Source organism: Neltuma alba, unplaced genomic scaffold, assembly GCF_004799145.2.
Source record: "Neltuma alba isolate B1F8T4 unplaced genomic scaffold, ASM479914v2 tig00012148_pilon, whole genome shotgun sequence".
In the NCBI taxonomy this organism is placed as follows: domain Eukaryota; kingdom Viridiplantae; phylum Streptophyta; class Magnoliopsida; order Fabales; family Fabaceae; genus Neltuma; species Neltuma alba.
In genome coordinates this window covers 413,818-441,253 of record NW_021636697.1, presented here as the reverse complement: position 1 = coordinate 441,253, position 27,436 = coordinate 413,818, and the positions used below count along the sequence as shown (strand labels likewise).

Sequence of the window (27,436 nt, the reverse complement as noted above, 5' to 3'; positions counted from 1 at the left end):
CGCACAGCACCAACACGGAGATGAGTATAACCCTGAGCTTTCCATTTATCAATTAAAGGTTGGGCTATGTCAAGAGTAACATATTGTTCAAAAGAGGTGGCATAAAGATCACAGTTTTTCAAATTGGTAGTCTGGACAATTTCTTTCACATAGGGTTATCTAGTAGAAATTATATTTCTGATATTTTTGGAGACACAATTAGTACAATGACAAAGGCTATAAGAACTGAGAAGAAATAAATCTGTTTTCTAAATTTTAATATCTTTATGAAGGTAATCTACCTCAATAAAATTTTCTATCTTTTTAGAAATAGATCTACAAATAGAGAAAGGAAGTTTTTGAGGGGTAAAGGAGGGGGAGAGTCAAACAGGTTCAAGGCTAATTGAAGTTTCACTCATGATTTAATAAACTCTTTTTACTCACCTTCACAAATAATATTTCACTTTTGTCTAAACTGTGCTGGTTCTGATACTACTCTACGAGTGTTAGCTAAACAAACTAACCTAACATAGTCTGATATCCAAAGCTTTAGTCCAAGTAAGAGCACTCATCATCAACGGGCCATGTTAGGACTCTTGTCTTTGAATATTAGATCCAAGATAACTAAGAAAGTCATTACTAAACACATTTTAATATATTGTGATCAGATTCTATTTCTGATGCCTACAGTCGGTCTTGATGTCTCTCACCATATCATTCTCCTCCTGCTTGTGGATTTGAACACTCTACAACCCAGACATAATAGCAAAAGGAAGTGAGGTATAGTTGACCAAAGGCCCAACCCAACTAAAACATTCATCATTTTTTTTTTGAGGTCAACTTTTTATCTCTTTTTTGAAAAGGCAGTAAAAAAAATGAAATATAGCCATGTAGGACAAAAGTGTCTAGGAACAGCCGTATAGGTATTAGAGGTGTCTGTATTTTTATTAAGGGAAATGATTACGATTTTATTACCAAATAGGGACACGATAAAATACTCTCATTGTCACATGTCTTCTATCAAAGACTAATCACGTCATAGTCAGAAAGAGATCTACAAATAGAGGAATGAAGTCGGGTAAAGGAGGAGGAGAGTCGAATAGGTTCAAGACTAATTGAGGTTTCACTCATAATTTAGTAAAATCTTCTTACTCACCTTCACAAATAATATCTCACTTCTGTCTAAATTGTGCTGGCTCTGATACCACTCTGAGAGTGTTAGTTAAATAAATTGACCTAACATAGTTGGTTATTTAAAGCTTTAGTCCAGACAAGATTACTCATTTTCAACTTATCAACAGGCTATGTTAAAACTCTTGTCTTTGAATACCAGATCCAAGATAACTGAGAAAGTCATCACTAAACACACCTTAATAGATTGTGATTCGATTCTATTTCTGATGCTTACAGTCAGTCTTGATATCCCTCATCATATCATTCTCCTCCTGCTTGCGGATTTGAACAGCCTGACTCAAGACGTAACAGCAGAAGGGAGTGAGGCATAGTCGACCAAAGGTCTACCCCAACCAAAGCATTCATCAAATTTTTTTTAGAGGTCAACTTTTTTCTTTTTTTTTGGAAAAAGCAGTAAAAAAGGTGAAATATGGCCATGTAGGACAAAAAGGTTTAGAAACAACTGTATAGGTATTAGAGATGTTTGTGTTTTCATTTAGGGGAAACGATTATGATTTTATTATCAAATAACAGCACAATAAAATGTCCTTATTGTCACATGTCTTCTAACAAAGACTAATCACGTCATAGTCAAAAAGTAAGACGTTAAAGGCTTCACATTTCCATTATTCCATTATAAGATGGGAGGAATTAGAGGTAAAATTGATCATGTTTTGCCAATGTCTACTAAAGATACCTATACGCTTTGACAGGTTAGTCCAGGAGTAGGAGGAAATAAACTGGAAATAATATAAAAGCTTACCCAGAGTTGGATCTTTTCCAGGATAGATTAAATTTATATTGAGATCTTTGTATGTTCCACTATAGCGAATCCAAGGGATCCCATGTGGAACATTGCACCAGTGTGGAAAAGCATCAAAATCCACAACAACAGTCTATTTTACCTCTGAGTCTTAGCTTTTATTCAAAAAACTGTCTACGTTCAAAATCATTTGTAATAAGGAAATTAAAAATAAATTTGTAACATGGAATCTCAATTTTTTGCATATAAAAATTCATTTTATTTATCCACATGGCATGATATGAGCATGCTTTGGTCAAAAAATTCTCCACATTCACCATTAGAAAGGATAATTTTTTTAATTTATTAGCAGGCATATATTCAGAAAACTGCCCACATTCAAAATTACTTGTAATCAGAAAATTAAAAATAAATGTGGAACATGGGTTCTCATTTTTTTTTCTTTTTGCATTTAAAGATTCATGCTATTTATCTTTGAGGAGAATCTGCCATGTGACATGATATGAGTATACTTTGGTGTCTACTTTTACATAATAATAATAATGAAGAAGATAACATAGGAGGTTTTTTTTTTTGGCCTTAAATAACATAGGAGGTTTATACACATTAAAAAAGACTATTCGTTAAATGAATAAAAACAACACATATTTTATTAATAAACAACTAATCTAACCAATTTTTAATTTTTCGCTTTCCACAGCCGTGGGAAGTGACTTTCAATGGTGGTTTTATGGAAAACTGCTATTAAAAGAATTCGAAAGACGTTTTTATCCTGGCCTGCGCCTTTCATTTTTCATTTTGACACTATTCTGCTGTCGTGGTCTGCAAGCTTGATCCCAGTTGATGGTTGCTCCTCCACCAAAATCCGTCCATTCTCCCCTCTCTCTGCTGTGAAGATTAACAGAGTTGCACGGCAAGTGGCTCAGCTATCAGCCTGGGTGTTGCCGTCAGGATGAATGCTTTATTTTATATGACAAAAACATTTGTGTTAAAATTTACTTCTGCCCCTTATAGATTTAGTATTTTTTAGTTTAATTTTTTCATATGAATGCTGTCATCAGTTCCAGGAATAAACTAAGCAAATGTTCTTGAGAGGATAAAAAGATACTCCGTCCGTTCCTTATTATAAGAGACAAATAATCGAAGTACGTTGATCAAAAAAACAGTTAAAGTTAGTTAAGAACAATTAATGTATAAAAACTATAATTTTTTTCCAAAAATGCCCTCATTAATAAGGAGAGAGAGCATGAGAGAGAACAATTAAATTATTAAAAAAAAGAGAAGTGGGAGGGAGAGAGAGTGTGAGTTGGAGATAATAAATATGGGTAAACTAGTAAATCAACACAAAAAAGTAGAGACAACTTGTAAGTGTCTCTTATATATAGGAACATGGCATAAGCATCAAGTGTCTCTTATAATAAGGAACGGAGGGAGTATATAGTAAGGTGATCAAATGCAGTGTGACTAAATTGAAGAAATGAGCATACAAACAGAATGATGAGAAGGATATAGTGTGATCATGAATGGATAAAAGGCAAGGGGAGCAGTACGGAGAAGAAGAAAAGAAGGGAAGTGCGAGAATGAAGAGGAGCAAGATTAGGGAGGGCAGGGAAGGCGTCAGGCAAAGGCATTTGACAGTCTTATCCGTTGAAGTAATAGACTTCTGCGGGGAAAGCCCAGCCATTGGTGAGAGTGAAGCTGTGAAGGTCCTTCTTCAACAATATCGCTGTGCTCACTTACCTCAGCCCATCCTCCTCAGAGCGCACAAGCACGTCGTTGTAGTGTTCTCTTCTCATCTGCACCCAATTCATCTCTTCCATAACCACATCATCACTTTGTTAATATATATTCATATAATGCAAATTACAAACTTCAAACACACGACACGAATGACTTCAAAGCATGCATTTATTTTGTTACTTTCTCCATACAAGAACTGAATATAAGAGGTAACTGAGAATGTTTGTTTTAATTATAATTTATAAATATAAAATTGCAATTTATTGTTAATTTTAAAACTTTTTAAATTTTTTATTAATTACACATATTAAGAAGACTGTTCATTAAATGAATAAAATAACACTTTTTTTTTTTATAACCAATGTAGCTATGCTTTTAATTATTGTTGATCTGAAATTATTGGTTTTGATTTGATCTGATTTGATCAGCATTTTTTTTTGGTATAGAAATTTTAGGAAAGGGATTGAGCTCACTCACGATTTAAGAGCAGGACATTTAATGCTTGATCTACTGGGACCTGTCCATTTTATCAGCATTTTTAGTCGCACAGGTATACGTCAAAAGGCATCGCCGCCTAGGAGGGCCGGATATTATGTTTGGGCTCCCATCATACAGCCTTGTCTTCCCATCGGCCCATTTACACAGCCTCGTCTCCTCGTCTGACCATAGGAAGGCTCTGAAGTCTTCAAATGGAATGTTATCCACAAATAAGAAGTGGTCCAATTAATAAAAAGTTAGTTTATAACTCATGAGAGTATGAATTTGAATCTTGTTACTGATATGAATATCTTGTTAATAAGTGATTTGTAAGTATTTTTGTAAAATTTAAAATTTTTAACTAATGATTCCTAAATGAAAAATTATATTTAAAAAAAATACAATTAAAACACTAGATTGATTTTAGATTATCCACCTCTTAAAAGAAAATATTTTTAAAAAAATAAAAAATAAAATCTCAATCGTTTATATTAAATTTGAACGGTTGAAATTTAAATGAGTATCATGTTGCTCATCATTACGATGATCATCAAAACTAGCTTCCTAAGTTTAGTACAAATATAGCATTTTGATAAATACTTCCAAGTATTTTGGCATTTTTTGTCACTGCATCAAGTTTATTGAGTTTGTTCTGAAAGTTAAAAGTGTTATTCTGCCATTGGTTTAGCATGGGAATTTTGTGTAGTTTAGCAAAAAAATATATAATGAATTATAGGAAAAATCCCAGGCAATGCCTATGATTCTGGTTTCGATTTTCATTACCTGGAGCTGACTAGGTGAACTAAATATTAATCATTTGAAATGAAAAAAGGCATTTTAGCTAGACCAATAGGATTGTCTTTAATTTTTTTATTAAAAAAATATATGTGATGTCAATGATTTGAAATTATTACTGATTGAAAAATAAATGCAATTAAATGAAACGAAATTGCTGGCCAATTTAATTATGGCTGATTTGGAATTATTGGTTTTGATTTTATTTTATTTTATTAGCATTTTAAGTCACGTGCGCGTGCAAATGTATGTGCATATATATCAAAGGCATCGCCGCCTGATGAAAATTAGTAGTGGTTTTCTTCTAGCCAGGTCTTAATTGGCATTGAAGGTGACTTGGCGCAGAAACATATAACTGTTCAATATAAACTATAAATCCATAAATAAATCATCAACATAATATATATATATATATATATATATATATAAACACATTTTCAAGCTAGTGATTATCCTGCTGTGTCTTGAATTCCTTGGAACTTTAAAAATAAAAAAATTACTCTCTGCGCGTTTTGGGAGCTTCTAATGTTCTATTTTCAGTTTTTAGTCTCTTCGAAAATGGTGAGCATTTGAGTGAAAATTGAGCAAAGTAACACAACATAATCTAAACCCCGTAGATTTATCAAGAATGAAAAGGCATGTTACATAAACAATTGAGATAGATAAAGAGATATATATTGTCATCAACCATACTTTTAAATAATAATAATAAGAAATCTCCTATGTCCTCAAAATGTTTGAATATATGAATGATTCACTTAAAACATAGCATGATCTGATATATTTATTCAAGCTTGTAAGAGAAGGAGGCTTGTAAAAAGCCGTGGCAACCAAAAACCTTGCATATTACGCCTTCTTTCCAGGTTACTTTGCCCCCTTCGTTCCACTTTAATGCATCTTATGATGCGTGTCCTCTGCTTTGTTCTGTTAGTCTCAACCAAGGGACGTAACATAAGGTCGGCAGCATGATTCACAAATTAAAGTTCATATCACGAGCCATGAGATAGATAGCAACCACTAGGGCATGTTTGGATTGCCATTTTCAACAGTAAAAGTGTCTAGTAAATGGTGAAACTGAAGTTGCAAACTGAGTTGGACAAAAAATATTGTTTGGCTAGACTAACTTTTCCAACAAACTTCTGGCTTTCAATCTCAATTGGACTCAACGAAAAAAATTTTGATTTTTCAAACTGTAATTTCAAACAGTGATCATTAAAAATGAACATCACAGATTCACTCTCACATTTTCCCTTCTGCCTCATCTCCTTTGTTAGCATAATAAGATTTTCTTCAGATCAAATGAATTTTAACTTATATTAATGCTTGTCTATTATATATATTTAATTAATTATTTGCAATATATTTTCAAATTTATCTACAATGTGTTTTCAAATTTTTCTCACGTAACAATTTTTTTTTATAATTTTACAAATAAACTATTTATATTTTATCATAATAATTTTATGTATTTTTTTAAACTATTATTATATTAAAAATATAAAATTTCAAACACTACTATTCAATAAAGTCCATACCCTTTTCAGTCATTTTACAACTAAACTGACTTTTTTATTAATTATCCAAACAACTTTTAACTTTTTCAACTGACTTTTTAAAGCATCTATCCAAACATACTCTAACTGACTTTTACTCTTGCTTCAGTTACAAAAGTCAGTTAGGTTAGAAGTCAGTTTTGCCCAACGTCAATCCAAACATACCCTAAAGCTTTAAAACTTTAATTAGATGGTTTGTTGTTGCCATATATCAGGTTTCTTCCCTTTAGGCTGAAAAGTCATTATTGCCATTTATCAAATTCCAGGTTTGCGTCATCGCTGGAATGTCATCAGAATCGAAGACATCTAGGCAACTACTTGTATCTATGTTTGGCTTCACTTGAGCTGAATGAATTATGAATTGGGTTGATCTAATTTAGAATCGGCTTTCCTTGTTTTGTATATAGGTTTTTTATTATAGATTTGATTATCATTTTCAGTTGTGAGCTTCCCCATTTGCTTTTTATTATACCATTTATTTTATTTGCCTGTTAGTTTATTTACAAATATGTGCTTCATTTATAAATTAAAAAATCCAAGCAAGAAATGCATAATTTTCCATGTCGTACTCTATTCTTTTTCTGTTTTCTATCATCTATTTCTCAAAATTTCATAATTTGTACAAACCAAATGTTCTGACTACTCTATATTCCAATTATAGTAGAAGGAATACATCTGAAGTGGACACGTTATTCACTTTTCATTGCTATAAACGTGTTAGCTGGGCTCCTCTCAATGAAATTATAAGTTTAATAGTTTATTGGTAAATTTTCCTTGAAAGGCGGTTTCTCCATCTCTTTTCATTCTTCAACCTCTAGATTTTTCACAATGCAGTCCATAAGAAATGTGAACAGTTAAAATCAAAATCAAAATTATTCATTAAAACCTCATTATCTGTTTCTCGTTGAACATATACACCCATGTGAAATCTAATCAATATTGATTCTCGCGTATAGTAATTAACCAATTCACCATCATTCCTCTATTCTCATTTAGTTCTTCCCTCTTCCCTTCCTTCTCTCTCTGTTTTGTTTTCCCTTTTTACAATGAAGGATATTTTTATTCTTTCATGTTTGTATGTATTTAATCATATATTAAAAACATAAATTTTATTTTAGCTGTATTCATGCCATACTAAAAATATTTAATTATCATCTTTTCATGTCATTTCATTTTCATTATTTTTATGAATTATACAAGTATTGAATTTCTATGGCTAATCTTCGCTTGTAAATATTGTTTGTTTTGGTACATTAATCCCCTCAGGACCCAGTGTCCTCACTGGCATACTAACCCAAACCAGGCTCTGATACCAAATGTAACATCCCCAGGTTTTGGAGTATAGCCATAGCCACCCCAGATGTCGGTCGTAGATATTATTCACTTTGGTGCGACTGTAACCATCTCATGGTTTTGTTTCATTGGGTGTAGCCATAGCCACCCAAAAAAATATGTCTACAAGTGAGAGGTATACACACTTTGATAAGACATGTTTCGTTTTTCTCTTCAACCGATGTGGGACTTCACATATAATCAATCGTTTAAATTAGGATGAGCATATCATTAAACTAATCGTGATTAACATGATATTGAAATAAAAAATTTCAATCCACCAGTATAAAATGTAATCTAGTTAATTTATTTAAAACTCTTGACCAGATTAGATAAGAGATTGGTTCAGTTTATTAGTTTGACTAGACTTAGTTTAAGTTTCAACACTACCTCATGAACCATCCTCTTGATGATCTTATTCTTGAATCCTCTAACTTGTTAAAACTGACTATTTTTTTTTAATGTGCAGAGAAGTAGAAGCTAATAAACTCACTCATCAATTTCACTGCATTTTTTGGTAAGCCTTCTCTCCTCACAAGTACTTCAAAGCATATAAGTGAGCGAGCGAACGAGTGAGTGACTTAGCTTCGCACCTCCGTTTCGTTTCTTTCTCATATTAGTATATAGCTTCTCTTTTCATTAAAAATAAAATGTTGGTTGACCTTAGACTTGAGTCTTTTTCTTTTTTTTTTTGGGCGTTTCAAAATCCCTAAGGAGGCTTATGTTATTGACAATGATAAAAGAGTAATTAGTATAATGGTTATTTTGGCATGAAATTTTATTATCGAGATAGTTTTGTATGATAAAATAAAATAAAGGTTCAAATATGTGAGTTTGAAATATTTATTTTGACACTCACATCGTTTAAATTTATTATTATTAATTAAAATTTATAATTATTAGATGTGTGTTAAATGTAAAGCATGTGTGAACGTAAAACGTATTACTAGTCACATGCATATAATACAACTACAATGTTTTTGACCTTCTTTTGCAATTACAATTATATTTGATTTCTAATAATCATTTTCAAATGTCTTAACATCACATTGAAAGAAATTTGTAAATTGTTTTATACTATTCATTTTCATCATAACCTTTTAATAAAATAATAAGTTGAAAACCATTTCCCAATTATCTTGTTAAATTCTCAAACGAATCACGCACCATAAAACACGTTCAAGGGCTGTAAGAGCTTTTGAAGTTGAAAAGACATGGATGGCAGGATGGGTGAACTACTTAAAAAGATAAAGTGAGGATGAGATAGAAAAAACATATTAATTAATAAAATAATATTTTTTATATAGGTAACAAACTAACATTTAATATTTTGCATTTCAAAACATATCTTATACTTATAAATGGGGATTTTTTTTGCATATATGGTAAAATAATACTGTAAAAATATTTTTAAAATAAAAGGCCCAATTTATTTATATTTTTAAAAAAGAGCGGTGGGATGATAAGTCCCACATCGCCTGATTGAAGTCATGATGCCCACAAAACAGGCGATGTGGGACTTATCATCCCACTGCTCTTCACCTTCCTTTGTAAGAAAGGCTCTGATACCACATAGGGCCCTAAGGTCTAACCCAAAAATTAACTCGTGAGTAGGAGGCACCCAAATGATATTTAAACTCTGTGGTTGTTAGGACTTCAGGTGATGTGGGACTTGCCATCCCACCGCTCTTCACCTTTCCTGCAACCAAGGCTTTGATACTATATTGAGCCCTTGGGTTCAACTCAAAAACTAGCTCTTAAGTAGGAGGCACCTAAAGGATATCAAGTGTATTGTGATATGTGCAAAGTTGGTGGCAAAAAAAAAGAGAGAGAGAGATATGTAAAGTTTCTTATTTGATTGTTTTCCTAGTGCTAAATGGTTCCCAAGTTGTTTACCAATAAGTTGTCAATACCAAATCACGACACTTCTCTTGAAAAAAATCACACTCTGACCAAACTAGGAAGATATTTAAATTTGAAGCCCCCAGTACTGTATATAAGCTTCACTTTGGGAGAGAGGACTATTCTAAAATATAAGTTTTATTTTTGAATTTGTCTGAATATTTATTATTATTTTTCCTATTTTATCCTTTGTTGACTATATTTAGTACCCCTTCTCATTAATATTATCTCCATATATTCTCTTTCATCATTTTTTTACTCATTGTTTCTTTTCATTTACTCTCTTAATAAATAAGGATAAATTTGAAAAAAAAAATCCATTTCTAACATATTTATTATTTTTAACTGTTAGTTCGTTAAACATGATTTTATTATTCAAAACTTATATATAGGACCGGAAAGGGTATTAACCAAGGATTTTTATGATTTGTTGACACATATAAAGATAAAATTTGCCCATAATCACCTTGTTTACGTAAAAGTTGAAAATTTGTGAGAGCTAAATTTGAAATTTATGACATTGGAAAGGTTGAAGTTTTTTCATTTGGCCAAAAAATTAAATTAACAATGCCATAAAAAAACCACTTAGAATAATTCTTAGAGGAAAATTAAATTTTTGGTTCTCATAATTTTCACTAATTTGCAACTTAGTTTTTATACTTTGACTCGATACAACTCAACCTTTATAGTTTTGACTCGGTTGTAACTTAGTTCCTGAAATTTGACTCATTGCAACTCGATCCCTATACTTTTAACTATTTTATAATTTAGTTCCTCTTTTTATCAGATATATAATTTTATTTTTCAAAAAATACAAGGACTAAATTATAAAATGAATAAAACGATAGGAATCAAGTTGCAGAGAGTCAAATTTTAGAAATTGAGTTACAACTAAATCAAAACTATGAAAATTGAGTTGTACCGAGTCAGAGTGTAAGGATTGAGTTACAAACATGTGAAAACTATAAGGACTAAAAGATTAACTTTTCCTAAGTCTTAGTCAAGCAACATTTTCGCATTTGTTCTTTAGTTTTGATATTTTTAAAATTAAAAAATAAATATGAGAAAAATACTCAGTTGGAAACCATTTTAATTGAGTTTTTATGATAGGGTTTTCAACTTAATTTTTCAGGATGTTCAGCTTCTAGGTGAAGAGGAGTGTTCGGGTGATTTTTTTTTCCAAAAGATTATATAGCAAAGGATTGAAATGCCTAATTAACATTAAAAATTTTGAAGATTTGAAAATGTTAGTACCATTCTTTTTTATCAGTGACCAAAATTTTGTTTACCTACTTTTTTGTTTTGTTCCCCCTTTTTTTTCTCGAATCTGCAACATAATCAATGATAAAATAATTTGAATTGGTTGGGGGTGGTTTTTGGAGGGTGGGGGATAGAGAAAGTAGTAATATATAGGCTATTAATATATGATTTGGCCAGCTAGGAATGCTTAAGCAAGTTGAAATTTGAAAGTCAAATAATGGGAAGCGCGTAGTTAAGCATTATCTCGTGGCACCTACCACGTGAGTGCTCATGACCAAGGCCTAATGGAGACATTTGTGGACGCCCACTACTCCTCACACATTCCATCCTTCTAGTTGTCCATCACTTGCTTTTTTTTTTCCTATTTGTAACTACACTTTTTTTGACACCAAATCTGTGCTTGGCGTTGTGGTTGATTTGTAATCAACTTTATTCCTAGACTTTTAAGAGGGTGTTTGGATGAAGTTTGAAAAATAACTTTTGGATAATAGATTTGAGACAATAGATTTTGTGAAGAATATATTTTGTGAAAAAATAATTTTGATAAAATGAGAGTATTTGGATAGTTGTTATCAGAAGCACTTTTTAAATGTGCAAATTACTAAAAATGATATAAATTAATATGATAATTATATAAAAGACAGATTTTATAACATATTTTAATTTGAAGGAATAACATTATTAATAATATATTTTTTACCAACATAATTAATAGTAATTAACATCAAGTAATTAATAAATAATTAATATGTGTATATTATATCAATTATACATATTTAACATAATGTAATTAATAAAATTATTAACAATATATTTTTTGCCAAACAGGCCCTAAATTTTGAAAACTCATTTTTACCTCCAAACTAATCATTTACTTTTCAATCTGCAAATTATTTTATCAATTATACATATTATTCTGTTATATTCAACATTCCTTATTTTTTTGCATTCCTTTACTTTTATGATATAATTTTAAGCTCTTGAAAAATATTTTTTTAAAATAATAAATGGTTTTTTTTCCAATGATGTCATGTACTTTATTTTCACATGAACGTGGCGGCATGCCGCTCTGGTCAAAAGAATGGAGAGGGGGTAAAGTGGCAGCACGGAGCATACCCTTTCTATGAATTATTTTGTGCCTCCAAATGGAAGAATTCTAGCAAGCGCTTATCATTTTCCTCGCCGAGTCAATAAAAATAAAATACGAGCTCAGGCCTTAAGCACATATTATTTATTAATTTAAAAATCAAGGAGTTTTTTTTTTGTGGGTTAAAATTTAAAAGTGAAATGCGTAAATAAGTCAAACTCCACGTCAAGCTTGTATATTTCAGCCTATTTTGCAGACAAAAATATGTATTGGTATATTATTTTTATTTTCAAAGTGTTATTTTTAAAATAAAACCAATTAACACACTATCTCCTCAAATAACTGAAATAGTTTCCCTGAATTTTTCATTTTAATTTTGATTTAGAGCAACAGTTTGTCTCCTAAATCCTAATCATTAGATTGATTCAGCTTTAATATTGAAAAATATATTGAATATGAACCCCAGCCAATTTTTTTGCGTCACACCATATATCCGTTTGCATTTTGCATGCCAGCTATTGCTCCGAGGGAATAGATCATCGTCCAAGAAGCAACGCGCTGGGGAATGCTTAACGACACGAGTCGATGCTTCCAAAAGGACGCGAATCTAACCACCTCAGACTTTTAAGCGCAAACTCCAGAGCCCAAACTGATCCTCACCGTTCGGTTCAAATCAAATTCAAAGCAGCAGCCGTTAGATGCTTCACGCGCCAAGCAGTCAGTTGTCTGACGTGGTCATCGCCGTCTTCGCATGGCAATTAGCCGAGCACGAGGCGCGATCAACGCGGCGAAGCAATCCCACTCTCGTAAATAACTAAAACTTGACGGTCAGTTTCCAATGTCTCTTAACATAGAAGTTAGACCCATGGGCGGTTTCCTGGGACGTTCATAATGACGTCGTTTTTGAAAACTGTTAGCGCCAATTTATGCTTTCTACGCACAGAGCTAAGCGCAGCCGTTGATTTCCGATATTGTAACAGTCAAAACCGGCGGGTGATTTTAACGTTTTTGTTTTAAAGTGGTTGGACTGGACCAAGCCACTACTCTTTGGAATGGTCAAGAAATAAAAATCAGAAATTTCCAATATACGAATCAATCATCAATCAGCGAGACAAAGATCCCTGTCCAAAATTGAAAAAATGATATTTATTATATTTATATTTATATACTAGTCAAGCACTACCCTTCACATGCCCAAAATGGTGCACGCATAGCATATCGCTCTCGAATTTTTCGTAGTGCATATTTAAATTGGAAAACAGTACAGACATGGTAAAAAGATAGGAGAAACAAAGATAAAGATAAACCAATAACCCAGCACCACTTTCGCCCACGAAACACCCTCGTTCGTCCCGGTGCTTCATCCTAAGAAACCTGCCGTGCGGTTTGCTCTTCTTCGTCATTTTTATCAGGTAAATTTTATATAAGAGAGATAAAGGGGGGAAGCGGGTTGTGGTTTGTGGGAGTTCTGGTCGAAATTTTTGTTTGCGACTTGTTATAATAATGATTGAATTTGTGCATAGAAATGGAGGTTGTGGCAGCGAACGCCTTAAAATCGAGTTTGCACAGAGAATTGTCGTGTCTGAAGTCGAGCCAGCAACCCTTCGGCGAGGAAATTTGGTGTTTGAATTCGAATAACGGCGTTGCCGGTGAGGATTTCTGGGTGGATGACTTATTCGATTTCTCTCAGAGTGAATTTCAACCTGAATATGAAGAAGACGACGAGGAAAAAGACAGTCTCTCCGCTTCCTCCTCACATGACCGGAGCGAAGAAGACGCCAACTCCAACTCCTCTTCCGGTCCCGGCGATTCTGACCTCATTTTCCCTAACGAACTCGCCGTTCCGGTGAGTCATTTTTCTCGACTTTTACGCGCAGAGACATAAATTTTATTTTACTTCTATAAATTCAATTTATTGTTGTTAAATAATTCATTTAAAATTATTACAGGACGATGATTTGGCTGACTTAGAATGGGTTTCTCATTTCGTTGACGATTCTGTACCGGCGTTCCCTCTTCTGTACCCCGTCCGTTCCGAGGAAATGAAGACCCGGTCTGAACAGGAACCTAGCCCGGGCTTTGCGAAAACCCCTTGTTTTCCCTTTGAATTTCCCGTCAAGGCGAGAAGCACCAGGTGTAGAAGAGCCAGGATGTTTAGCCCCTTGCTTTCCCGGCCATCTTCGCCACCGTCTTCATGTTCGTCGGTCCTTTCCTCGTCGTTGACTCTTATCACCGTTGGCGCGGCTCCGAAGACAGCCTTGGTACATGGCGTTACGGAAACGCCCTTGAAAAAGCAGAAGAAAAGGGCGGAGACTCAAGCCGGTGTTAGTGGTGGGTCCCAAATTCAGCGTCGGTGCACCCATTGTCAAGTGCAGAAGACTCCGCAATGGAGGACAGGTCCGCTTGGCCCCAAACACTTTGTAACGCTTGTGGGGTCCGGTACAAGTCGGGTCGGCTTTTCCCGGAGTATAGACCGGCCTGTAGCCCGACTTTCTCTATCGATGTTCACTCGAACAGCCATCGTAAAGTGTTAGAGATGAGGAAGAGGAAGGAGATGAGCGAACCGGAATGTGAGTTGACTCAAAACTCAGACAGTTCCGAGTTGCTGAGCTTCTAGATTCGAAATCATCATCCGGTCTAACCGGGTTCGGTTTTGTAAAATAGATAGTGGTTTTCGAATTAGGCTTGTGGTGCTAGTCATTGGTCCGCTAGGGAGGTAACAGAAATTAGGAATGAATTGATTGTTTGTATTCTTATTTCTTAGGAGTAGTTGAGGGCACCGAAATTTCTTTACGAGTACATTTTGGCCATACACTTTTAGGTTTTGTTGATATTTATAATAGCTTGATTTCTTTCTCTCTCTGGTCTCCTTCTTTCAACTTACTGGATGTTTAAATGTAAACTAAGCTATGGTTTCAAAATATTTTTACGGTTTACGAAGTAAATATATAGAGAAGTTTGTCTCGTTTTACCAAAAAAATGTTTCTGAGAAACGCTTTTCAAAGTTACCAAACACCCTTAGTAGCATTTGAATTATTCAACTTTATTTTGCAAATGAACTGTATTTGCATCCCTAGGTCAATAAAACACGCATCTGAGATCTTAAATAATCTTAATTTTATCTGTTCGCTTTTTTGTTTTTTTTAAAAAAAGTCATTTTAAATTTTTGAATTGATAGCTCCCAAGTGGGAATCACATACGAACACAACAGTTTAACACCATGCACTAAACTATGCGATCAAGGGTGATGAATTTTAAAACTTGGGCTGACTGAGATAGTAATGGTGAGTGAAATATGAGTAGAGCTAAGTGATAATTAACCGCTTTAAATTTTAAATATGCACTCTAAAGTCGAGTGAAGGATGAATGGTAGAGCGGAAGAAATCAAATACTGACACCGTCGTTGAGCAACAACCCAACAACTGTTGGGTGGATATGGAAACCATCATTATTCATTGAATTAGTCTAATTCGTTGGGTTAAGTGGTCGATTTTGAGCGGGCAAACAAAAAAAACAAGTGTGGTCGATTTTGAAATCTGGGGTGGCAAGCAAGTGGAGGTTTTGAATTCCTTGTAATCCCAGCGATTCAATGGCCCGTAGCATGGAATTGATCGTGATCGAACCACTTTGGTAAAATTAAATTCTTTGACAATTCTGATCTAACGTATTACTGGGTACCAAAGCGAGGTATTAGTGTGCTTTCACGAAAAATAATTCCTCAAGAGGAATTTAATACATCAAATATATAGAAAAAGGGCATCAAATTATGGTTGTGCACCTAAAATTTGGTACTCACTTCCTGCCTTAAATTTTAAGAAAATTTTCTGCTATTGCGTGCCTACTTCCCCTCATAAAGGGCAATGGGGCCACCCCCATGTGTTGTGGTGGACATTTTTATTGCCTTTACGCTATCTCCGATTTTTAATATGATAACTAGTTTGATATTTAATTTTATCATGAATGTAAAATCATAATTTATTTTGTCTCTTATATTTATTAATTTCTTTTTAATGTAGTCTTTGTATCAATTACACATGTTAAATATTTTATTAAAAAGTAGTTATAACTAATACACATTATTAGTAAAAGTATTTTGGGATAGATAACATTTATTTATTACAAATAATTAACTTAACTGATTTTTTAATCTATTCAAATTAATCAACTAGTATCTTTTTATTTCTTTTTTTTAGCAAAAACTACTTCTAATTCTTAACATAATAGATAGTCTGGCATTCAATTTGGTTATTAATAAAAAACCTCAATCTATTTTGTTTATCATATTTATTCATTTTTTCAATATAATCATTGTAGTAATTATACACATTAAATGTTCTATCAAATGGTAGTTTTAACTAATACATATGATTAGCAAAGGTATTGTAGGATGGATAATGCTTATTTATTACAAATTACTACTTACAGTCCTTAATATAAGACCTTATTTCATTTTTATTCTGGTCTTAAATATAGAATTTCAATTCACTTTGTTTCTAATATTTGTATATTTTTTCCTAAAGTAGTCTTTCTAATAATGATAATTCTAGCCAACACATTTGATTAACAAGGATATTTTAGAAAAGACAACACCTATTTATTGCAAATAACTAATTTAACTTATTTTCTAAATCTTTTCAAATTAGTAACTAGTTCTTATAATTAGAACCGGGAGTAGTACTAAATAAACCTTCTTAGTCTATTTAAATTAATCAACTAACTCTTATATTAATCACACAATATATTCTGTTGACTCAAATTCATTTAAAATCAGGTCAAGGACCCTCTTCATTATCTTGATCAAGGGATTAGCGGCTCGCGAAGCTGAACTAGGGTTGACTTTGTGACGAACGAGTCGATGAGATAGTCATGTGCGTAATTGATGGAGAATTGGAAAGATGGGCTCCGCTCATGTTCGTGTCGTTGATGAATAGGAAACGTTTGGCAAGCGGTGAAATCAAGGACTGGTGAACAGTGATTGACGCGAACAAGGTAACGTGAGTGCATGTGGGTGAGGTCGTCGTGAAGGATAGCGTGGATGAATTATTAAAATGAATGCTAGTCATGAGAGTACTTCAAAATTACTACCTTTCAGTTCTTAATATAAGAGTTAATTAATTAATTTAAATAGATTAAAAAAATTAATAAAATTAGTTATTATAATAAACATGTATTGATTTTTTTAAAATATTCCTACTAATTAACTATATTGGTTAAAAATATTATTATTTCTAGGACTTTATAAAAAAAAAGAATAAATATAAGAGATAAAATTGACTGGAATCTTATATTTAGAATTAAAATAAAAGTTAAATGAACTTTTATATTAAAAACCAGAAGTAATGAAATATAAGGTTAATGTTACAGGTCAGATTTCGGGTAAAATTTTAAAGTCTTCAATGAAGTCTTGGTTTAATTGCTTTGAATCCGTTTCAATCCCAGAAAAAGTCTACACAAATTTTTAACCTTTAAAGTTTAACAATAAATCCCTCAAAATTTTAATTTTGCTCGAATAGTTTTTTTATTGCTAACTGAATTTACTCCATTACGCATATTTTTTTTCCTCGAATTTTGAATTACATTGAGATAATTTTTATATACCATGAGTTAACGGATTTAGTTTAATAACATTTTTGATATTAATAAAAAGGACTTTTTCTGGTCAAAAAAATTGTCCAAAATAATATATTTCTGATATTGGTGTGTGAGCTTCAGTGACCAGCAGAGGGGGGCATCAACGTTGTAGGGTGTGTTTGGATTGGTAGTAGATAAAATTGACTTCTGTACTAACTGACATTTGTAACTGAAGTTAAAGTAAAAGTTTGTTAGTGTAACGCGATTTATGGGTGTGTTTGGATTAGCGGTGGGAAAAGTTACTTTTTTTCAATATGACTTTTGCAAGAGTCAGATTAGATAAAAGTCAGGTAGTGATGTGATTTATGTTTGGATTGACTTTTATAAAAAAGTCAGTTTAAGAAATTAAAAATTGTTTAGATGATTAATAAAAAAGTAAGTTTAGATGTAAAGTAACTGAAAATGACATAAACTTTATTAAATAGTAGATATTTATATTATATGTTTATAATGTGATAATTGTTAGAAAAAAATTAAAATTAAAATTAAAAAATAAAAATATTTATTTTTAAAGAATAATATATTTATTTTTTTAAAAATGATTTTATTATTCAAAAAATAATTTTTTTAATATTGAAAACCAATTGGCTGGATTTAAAAAAAAAGAACTCATGTAATGCATTCTCTCTCTCCCTCACTCATGGACCCCACGAAATGTGTAGTGGAGAAACTTTTTTTTTTTACCAAGTCGCAGTGGAGAAGCTGAAGGCAGGAGCTTCTGAAAAAAAAATCCGTTTCTGGTATAAGTCCATCTCTCTTCACGGTGAGTCCGAGCATATCTTTTATAAAAAGCTACTTTTACCGGTGAAAAAGTCAGTTTGGAATCTTTACCGTGATCTCAAACACACTCTATGTTTGGATAGGTACTAATAAAAAGTCTCTTGAAAAAGTTAAAAATTGTTTGATATTTTATGTTTTTAATGTGATAATTGTTAAAAAAACCTAAAACTATTATGATAAAATAAAAATAGTTTATTTGTAAAATTATAAAATATTTATTTATTTTGTTCTCAAGTAATCCTTATAGTGATTATGCATGTTAAGGAGTTTTTATTAATAGGTAGTTTTAATATACATGATTAATAAGAATATTTTATGTAAGACAACATCAATTTATTACAAATAACTAACTTAATTAATTTTATTAATATCTTTAAATTAGTTACTAACTTTTATATTAAGAATATGTAGTATCAAATTATTGGGTTTGTTAGGAGTAATTTTATCTTTTTTCATTACCATCTTTTCTCTTTCCACATTTGTGACAGCAAAAACTCAGAAAATTAGCTTTAGCGTTAAGCTATCTTTTTACCTAGCCAAAACACTCATCCAAATATTTGTTTAAGCATTTATCTGCCAGTAACGTTTGGTTGGCGACTTGGCGTCATTCCAATACATGTTTTCCGTTGAAAACGCTGATCTAAACATGCATGAAGCTTCGGTCATCCACGGAGCAGCCGCCAGCAGTGGTCACGTGGTGAATGGGACCTTATAAAAGCATAAATATTTCACAATTTCATTTAAGCACATAGCGCATTAGCGGGATTTTGAAAATTTATAGCACTTTTTAAGGTTTCTGGCCTTTTGCTATGTTGAGTTTTTTGTTCCCATGATTTTTTCACAGATATATTCATCAAAAATAAAAGTAAAGGGGAAAAAAAAAATCTAAACCAGCCAAACTGGCCCCGTGCCGTCGTGGTCTAGCCCTCTGTTTGGACTGGACGTAGAACGTTCATAGTTCCATTATCACGAAAAACAAAAATAGAAAGAGATATGGGCCACGAATTTGGACTTCTGAAGAAGTAAGCTCAGATTGCCTGGGGCTTACAGTCCCCGAGCCTCGTACTTGTCACTGGTCTTCAGGCCCGTTTTATAAACCCCTTTATTATTAAGGAAAAAAAATCAGAGAATATTTTGCGGTGCGTGGCCTGCTCCCCTTGAATCCTACCATTCTCCGATCCTCACTTCCCTTTGCTTCTTTTATCATTCCCCTGATACCAGTCATACTCACCGTTATTGTCCAAAGCAGAGCTCAGGTTCGTTATCCTTCTCTACTCTTTAACCTGAGGTTTTGTGTTTTTCCTTCTGGCTACTTTTTTAGGGTTAGGGCTAATTGTCTGGTTCTGCCTCTTCCGCGGTGTAATTTTGCTATTTGGACACGATTGCTTTATCATTTCGCTTTTTCTCATCCTCTTGATTGAATGTGGTTTGTTACGTATGTTGTCGAATTGAATTGCTTCTTTGCTCGTGTCTCCTTTGGGTCTCGACTTTGAGAGGCATTCGTGATGTAAATAGGTCTATGGATGCGATATGACGAATTCATATGTTTTGTTCGTATTTTGGCCTTGGTTGTTGGTATTGTATGGTTGCATGATTGCTGTTTTTTTTTTTTGTTTTTTTGTTTTTTTTGCCGACTGAGCGGCGTTTATTATTTAATGGAAATCTTAGTTGGTATTCCCATTGCATGATTTTTAATCAATGTATTATGATACGAAGATTAGAGTCTTAAAATGCTTGTAATTGAACGAATTGTGGAAGCTGTGATTTGCATCCACTTGCTGTATGCTTGACGTTAGTATTATTTGAGAATGAGGAGCAGGAGAAGAAGGTGAAATGTAAGTGAAGGCTTTGTTTATAGTCATGTAAGCAAGGTGTCAATATTAGATTTATTGGGTTCTGTGAAAGTAAAATTCCGGGGTGCTATTTAATTCTGAAATGTCTGAGAAATTGAGTGTGAAACATTGATTCAGAATGAAAAGCCATATCAATTGATAAATCATCCATTCGATCTTGCTTTCACTGCAAATGGCCTGGCTTTGAGAACTAGCTGAGTTGAATATGTAGGTTTACAGCGTGAATTTAAAATAAACACTGCCAGCATCTGCATATGGCTAGAGTACCCAAATATTATCTCCTATCTTTAACAATAGCATCAAAATTGGAAGAGGCCGATGAGAAAGAAGAATTCTTATTTTGTATGTTCTTCATGGCCTGGTTTTGATACCCTTAGAACGTGCCAGTGGCATAGTCAGTTTGCAACTTTCCAGTGCTTAAAATAGAGAAAGGGGAACTTGTTGTATTGGATGGTGTCAGTACTCAGTAACATAATTGTGCCACGTGCTGTGGTGAAGGGGTGAGATGTGGTGCAGGAATCTGTTATTTGTTGAGGCAGTTAAATAGATGGAAGGAGTCCAGAGCAAGGAACATTATGGGACATAAATGTTGCTTTGAGATGCTGTCCCTTATGACAGGTTGTGTTTTAGCTGGCTAAGATTATAGTTTTGTATTTTTCTCTTTTGAGATAGCATTTTATGTTGCTAGAATGGTGGATAAACAGCTGTATATTTCAGTAAAGAGAAGATGTACAGCTCATATATTAGTTGTAGATGAATAAATTGACAAGGAAAAGGTGGTTCTTTTAGTAGAATGAATACTATGAAATTATTATATTTCGGATGCTTGGATTGTCATAAAAGCCTCCAATCCTGGTCACTCATAAAATGTCGCTTCCACTGGCAAGATTCAGCTGGCTTTTGGTCACCTTATGAAAATCTCCTTTTCTTAGTTGCCTTTTCCTATGATCTATTTCTGCATATCCTTGCGAGAAGAAAAATATTGCTTATGAAGCTTACCTTGACTCACTGGCCTTTGTGTGCCAATCTCCTAGTCTTTGATATTTATTAGTAGATAACTATTTAGCCCAATTACTGAAAAGGAGGAGTTATATCATTCCCATTTCTTTTACCTACACTTATCTTGATTGGGAACATGAGGATGTGGGCCAAGGACTAATCCCTTTTTTTTTTGGTGCTGTGTACAGTGATATTTGATTGATGTGAGATGGAATGCTTGTTGAAAATTGCATACTCTTTAATGTTGGAATTTGGGGTTTTAATGTTTGGAAGGGGAAGTAAGGGATTTGGTTTGGCTTGTGGATGATCTTGGATGTGTGGTTGTGATGTGGACAGGGAGGAGGCGGCGGCAGGTGGTGTTGGTTGTGTTTGGTAGTTTTGCTGATCATTTGTGGTAGAAGTTAGGAAAGGTAAATTTTGAAAATGAGTTCAGACAGCAGGAGCAGAAGCCGGAGCAGGAGCAGGAGTCCAATGGATCGGAAGATCCGATCTGACCGATTTTCATATCGTGATGCGCCCTACAGGAGAGATTCACGCCGGGGCTTCAGGTTTTTTAGATTTTAACTTTGTACTTACTGTTTCCATTGTCTACTATATGCATTGGTTAGGGAAGCTGAAGATGATTGAAACTATGATTTCTAAAAGGGGCCTTGGATCTATATGATGTCTTCTCTAATATCTGAAGTTTGACTGGGTGAGGCTATCGTGAATTTTACAGTTGTTATAGCTTTCTTAGGTAGACAGAATGCTGTAACTGTGATGAGCTGCGTAGAATCTACATGCAGTATTTCTGGATTTATTTTTTATTAATGGGGAGAATTGATGCTCTGAATTGATTTGTTTTGATATTTTATTAATTTTGGAACTTATATAAGATATCAGAATTTTTTTATTTTGCTTTTGAATAATCTCTCTTCTTTCTTCCAGTGTCTATTGCTTCGACTGGTTTGAGATTTCATGAATGTGTTTCTGTAATTTTTGACTTCATATTCTAAGGCTCCTATGACAAGCCTTGTGATTTAGAATATATGAACTCTTATGTTGCAATTGTAACCCTTATGTGATTTTTCTTTCAGCCGAGACAATTTGTGCAAGAACTGCAAAAGGCCTGGTCATTATGCTAGAGAATGCCCTAATGTTGCAATCTGCCACAACTGTGGCCTACCTGGGTATGTAACTTGTTCTCGGTATCTTAATAATGATCCAGTGATTTAATGATGTTCTTCATGCTGTAAAGCATGCTGGATTCAGGTTTCGAAAGACAATTTCAAATTATAAATACGGGAATTGAAGTTGGTTTCATTGTTGGCTAGGGTTTATAATCTGGGAATGGCCTAATTAAAGTGACTTGGGTCGGAAATTATGTTTTTGATTGCCATCTGATGCTTCCATTCATTTCCTGATCTATGATATACCGGAGTTATAAGTTGACATGATTGTCAAATAGAAATTCAAACTTTGATCTGGGAGGCTAGATTTTTAAATCATGGATCCTGAATCATGCTGACTAGTGCAACTTGTTATTTTTCTTTAATTTATGCTGATATTTTCAGTCTTTTTAACATGTTTGCCTCTACGTACTATTGAGACCCTTTAACCAATTCATTTTTGGTTACTTCACATACCTGAGTAAGCCATTGCATCAAAAGGCCTTTGGCATCTGCTGGTTCTTTGATCAGTTTATGCATGAATTTAAGTTTTCATACTTCTAGGCTACGTTTGGTGTGAAAGGGCAATGAAGCTAAGGAACTTGAATGCCCCTCGGTTCTCTCTGCTCCTTTTCCCGCCTACCAAATATAGCATTCTGCCTTCCTAATTTACTGTTTTGAATGTTGAAGTAGAAAGAACAGTGTTATTTATTGTACGGCTGAGTTTCGGGAATGTCATTTACATTGTATGGTTGTATCCATCATCATGTCTTTTGACTTCTGTGGCTAATCTGTATTGATTTGCTGTTAAATAATTTGTTAGGCACATTGCTTCTGAATGCACAACGAAATCACTGTGCTGGAATTGTAGAGAACCTGGCCACATGGCCAACAACTGTCCAAATGAGGGCATTTGCCATACTTGTGGTAAGGCTGGACATCGTGCAAGAGAATGCACTGCTCCTCCATTGCCTCCAGGGGACCTGAGGTTGTGTAATAACTGTTATAAGCAGGGCCACATTGCTGCAGACTGTACAAATGAGAAGGCATGTAACAACTGTAGGAAGACTGGCCACCTGGCACGTGATTGTCCAAATGACCCCATTTGTAACTTATGCAATGTTTCTGGGCATGTGGCTAGGCAATGTCCAAAATCCAATCTTCTTGGAGATCGTAGTGGGGGTGTTCGTGGTAGTGGGTACCGCGATGTGGTATGTAGAAACTGCCAGCAATTGGGTCACATGAGTAGGGATTGCATGGGGCCCTTAATGATTTGTCACAATTGTGGGGGGCGAGGTCACCTGGCATATGAGTGCCCTTCAGGTCGGTTTATGGATCGCTACCCAAGGAGGTACTGATGGATGGCAGGTGGTGGGTTTGAGGTTATAGGATTATTTTTCTCTGATTTTTGCTGAGCACGTGTTGCTCAAGGTTTTAGAAAATCTTAAGATTGAACCTAATAGCTTATGTGTTGGTTTTGATCTTTTTGCTTGGTAGATGCATATGTGGATCTATTGGTATTCTAGGATTTGATATGCTTGTTCTCGAATAAGATATTTGCTACTGATCAGAGATGTGTTATCACACGTTTTTTGTGTTACCTGATGAGGCTTTGCTATGACTGCACTTTGTTTTGTTTGGCTTGTATTTGGTGTAGTATTACATACGTTGATGTTAAATTTTGAAGTAGATAAATTAACTATTGTACCCGGTTGGTGGACATATTTGGTTCTTTTTATTATAGATGACTAGATGAATGATGATGTTGCTCAAGCCCATCTGAATTAGGACTTCTGCCAGCCCAGTGAGTCAGCTGTGCCTCATTTACTGATTGTAAATTGCTGGGTGTCAGCCGAAGCTATGGAAATCATTGAATTTACCATCTGTAACGATGATGCCCGCTTGTGATCCAATAAACCACTTGTTGCTCATTAGTATGATTTGATGTCCAAGTAAGTTCAAAGCTAATGTATGCAAAACTCGAGTGTGAGGATTATTGTATAAATAAATTACAAAGAATTAGGAAGTTCAAAAATTGTTGAGGTGAAAGAAAAAAGTTAAAAATTTTAGTTGTTTATATATTTGAGAGGTATAGTTCCTCTCTGCGGACCCCAAATATTGGATATGGGTCATGGGATGATGGGAATATGTTTGGCGTTTCCCTCTGAAGCTTGAACCGCGAGAGAGTACTTAACGACAGCTCCAGCAATTAACTTTCCCCATGAAGAGCAAACTAAACACCTTTTCCTTTCAAAGATACTGCTAATAGATGCCACCGCTGTCTTCACGAAATCCCCCAAATCTCCGCTGCTTTTTAACGCTCTATTACACCGTTTTTCACTGCCTTCAAAGCAACATTGCCTACTTACATTTCTCGGCCGCTGCCAATCACCCACACGCGCAACAATGCCTTGTGCTAGTTTTATTGACGCTTGACAGCGTAGGTGACTAATGCTTTCTAACTTGGAGGATATTGATAAAGAGATAAGTGAACTTCAAATATCAGTGAACACAGAGAGGAGGGAGGCTGGTAGCTACAGAGTTTCTGAAGCAATTGATCCAATGCTTTGGGAATGCCATATCCAAGACCAAAACCTTTGTTTTATGTTGGAGACCGCTATAATTTTATCACCTGCGCAGAATTCTGTTTGTGACGTTTAAGGAGAATCTATGAAGGGCTAACAAAAAAAAAAAAAACGAATGGCAATTACTTAATACAAGAATGGTAGTTCGAGCTAGCTAATGATTCGGAACTCTTTTGCCTAACCTTCCGCGAAATCAAATCTAGTTTCGCCCCTTCGGCTTCCATGAGAGATGGGTTCGGTGAGTCCAACTCATGTTAAAGCGAGAACCAATGATCTAATCCCAAATCCACACAAAACTGATATCTTAAAAGTCAATTGATAACTCCGGTCAAAAAAAAAAAAGTCAATTGATAAAATAAAAAAAATCCTCTTTTCTTGTCTTTGATATAAGACCCATTTAGCTAATTTGATTAGATTAAGGAAATTAGGTAAGTTAATTAATTATAAGAAATGTGACACGTTTTTCCTAAAGCATCATAATCATCTTTCTTAATACCCTATTTCCCTCTTCTACTTGAAGAAGTATCTATAGACGTAATTTAGAGAAAATTGATAAATATGAGAAATGGATCTTATATTTAGGATCAAAACTAACTCAATAATTGGGTCATATACTACCTTCGTTCCTTAATATAAGACCCTGTTTGACTTTTATTTTGATCCTAAATGAGATCCCAATTTACTTTGTCTCTCATATTTACTCAATTTTTTCCAAGATAATCCTTCTAATAATTATAATTCTAGTTAATACACTTAATTAGCAAGGATATTTTAGGAAAGACAACACATATTTAGGACAAATAACTTATTCAACTTACTTCCTTAATCTTTTTCAATTAGTCAATTGGCTCTTATAATTAGGATCGGAGGTAATATTAAGGACCGGACGAGTATAATTTAATCACCATCCATTGAAAATGACAAATTTGTTAATCCCTGAGGCTCTCTCTCACTCTCTCTGGGGAGTAGGGAGGCTTACGAGGTCTCCACTCTCCCTTTCGAAGCATGGCATCGCACCCCCGGGCCTCTGGTTCCTTCTAGTTATTATCACGACAGAGTTGTAAACATCAATAAAAATTATTACTTCTTCAATTCTTAATATAAAACTCATTTAACTAATTTAATTAGATTAAAGAAGTTAGGTAAATTAGTTAATTATAAGAAAAGTGATACATTTTTCTTAAAACACTATAATCATCTTTCTTAATACTTTTTCTTCCTCTTCTACTTAATTATGGTCGAGGAAGTATTCATAGAGTAATTTAGTGAAAATTGATAAATATGAAAAATTAGTCTTATATTTAGGATCAAAACCAACTCAAGAATTGAATCTTATATTAAAAAGTGAAGAAGTATTTACTATTGATCCAAGACTGATGGTATATCATCTGAAAGAAAATAAGTCTGCAAAATAAATCGAAGATTCGCTGGTAAAATAAATAAATAAATAAATCGAAGATTCAAGTAATCAATGGTCGGTCCTTTTCTTCTCTCTTTTTCTCCAACGGCGCCGTTTAAGGTTCCCCTTGTGGCCTTGTCAAATCCAAAGTTCATTTAGAGCTGAGAAAACAGACAAAACCTGTTTAGACCCTGAAATTATGAGGGTTCCCTCAAATGGGAAACAGGTCCTGGAGGGCTGAGGGCTTCTAAGGCCAGCCTGTTTAGGTCTTTTTATAATTTTTTTAATATAATTCTAATATTATTAATTTTTTACATTGTTAATAATATTTTAAATATTTAGTTATTATTATCATTTTAAAATTAAATTTTATAGAATGATTTGATTTATTTAGTTTTAGACAATAATTTATCCAATTAAATTTTTAAAAAATAGGTTAATTTGAACTTTAATAATGATTTGATGTATATTATATGTGTTGATGTTTTTAAACTATATATATATATTTGATAATAGAGTATTTTTATACTTATATAACTTGTGATTCTATAATTTAAATTAGAAATTCATGAGTTTCAACAATAATATTTCTCACATTAAAGTAAAATAATAGCTAGATTGCAAAATTTAAAAGTAAAATTCCTATAACGAAAAAAAACTTGATATTTTTGTTACGAAAGAAAAGCATACTTATGAAGAAGAGTAATTAATTATAGTGATGATGAAATTTAAAAAGATTAATGATAGTGTTTATTTATTGCACAATTGCACTATAGATAAAACTTTTGGATGTTGTTATCTTTTTAATGAATGTTTTAAATGTTATTGGATGTTGATGGATATTTATATATCTATTATATTTTGTATTTGTGACTTAATTTTATTCATATTTATGTCTTTTATTGACAATTTCATTGGTTTATTTTCACTTTTTAATAAAAATATCATAAATATAAAAAATAATATATTTTTTTAAAACC

General features: G+C 33.4%; 2 protein-coding genes across 3 annotated transcripts; both read left to right on the top strand.

Annotated features, from left to right (window-relative positions):
* The first annotated feature begins 742 nt into the window (after nt 1-742).
* On the top strand, nt 743-24,194 carry LOC114723643 (zinc finger protein GIS2). Of its 2 annotated transcripts, none has more exons than XM_028909846.1 (4): nt 743-759; nt 21,665-21,872; nt 22,401-22,493; nt 23,296-24,194. In XM_028909846.1, the coding sequence occupies exons 2-4, from the start codon at nt 21,748-21,750 to the stop codon at nt 23,828-23,830; spliced, it is 753 nt and encodes a 250-aa protein (XP_028765679.1). In that variant the 5' UTR covers nt 743-759; nt 21,665-21,747; the 3' UTR covers nt 23,831-24,194. The 2 variants fall into 2 exon arrangements, with proteins under 2 accessions (XP_028765679.1, XP_028765678.1); XM_028909845.1 differs by lacking the exon at nt 743-759 and adding an exon at nt 19,609-19,728 and having other exon boundaries at nt 21,661-21,872.
* On the top strand, nt 13,273-14,919 carry LOC114723642 (GATA transcription factor 5). Its single transcript, XM_028909844.1, has 3 exons — nt 13,273-13,473; nt 13,585-13,907; nt 14,011-14,919. The coding sequence occupies exons 2-3, from the start codon at nt 13,587-13,589 to the stop codon at nt 14,593-14,595; spliced, it is 906 nt and encodes a 301-aa protein (XP_028765677.1). The 5' UTR covers nt 13,273-13,473; nt 13,585-13,586; the 3' UTR covers nt 14,596-14,919.
* Nucleotides 24,195-27,436: the final 3,242 nt, after the last annotated feature.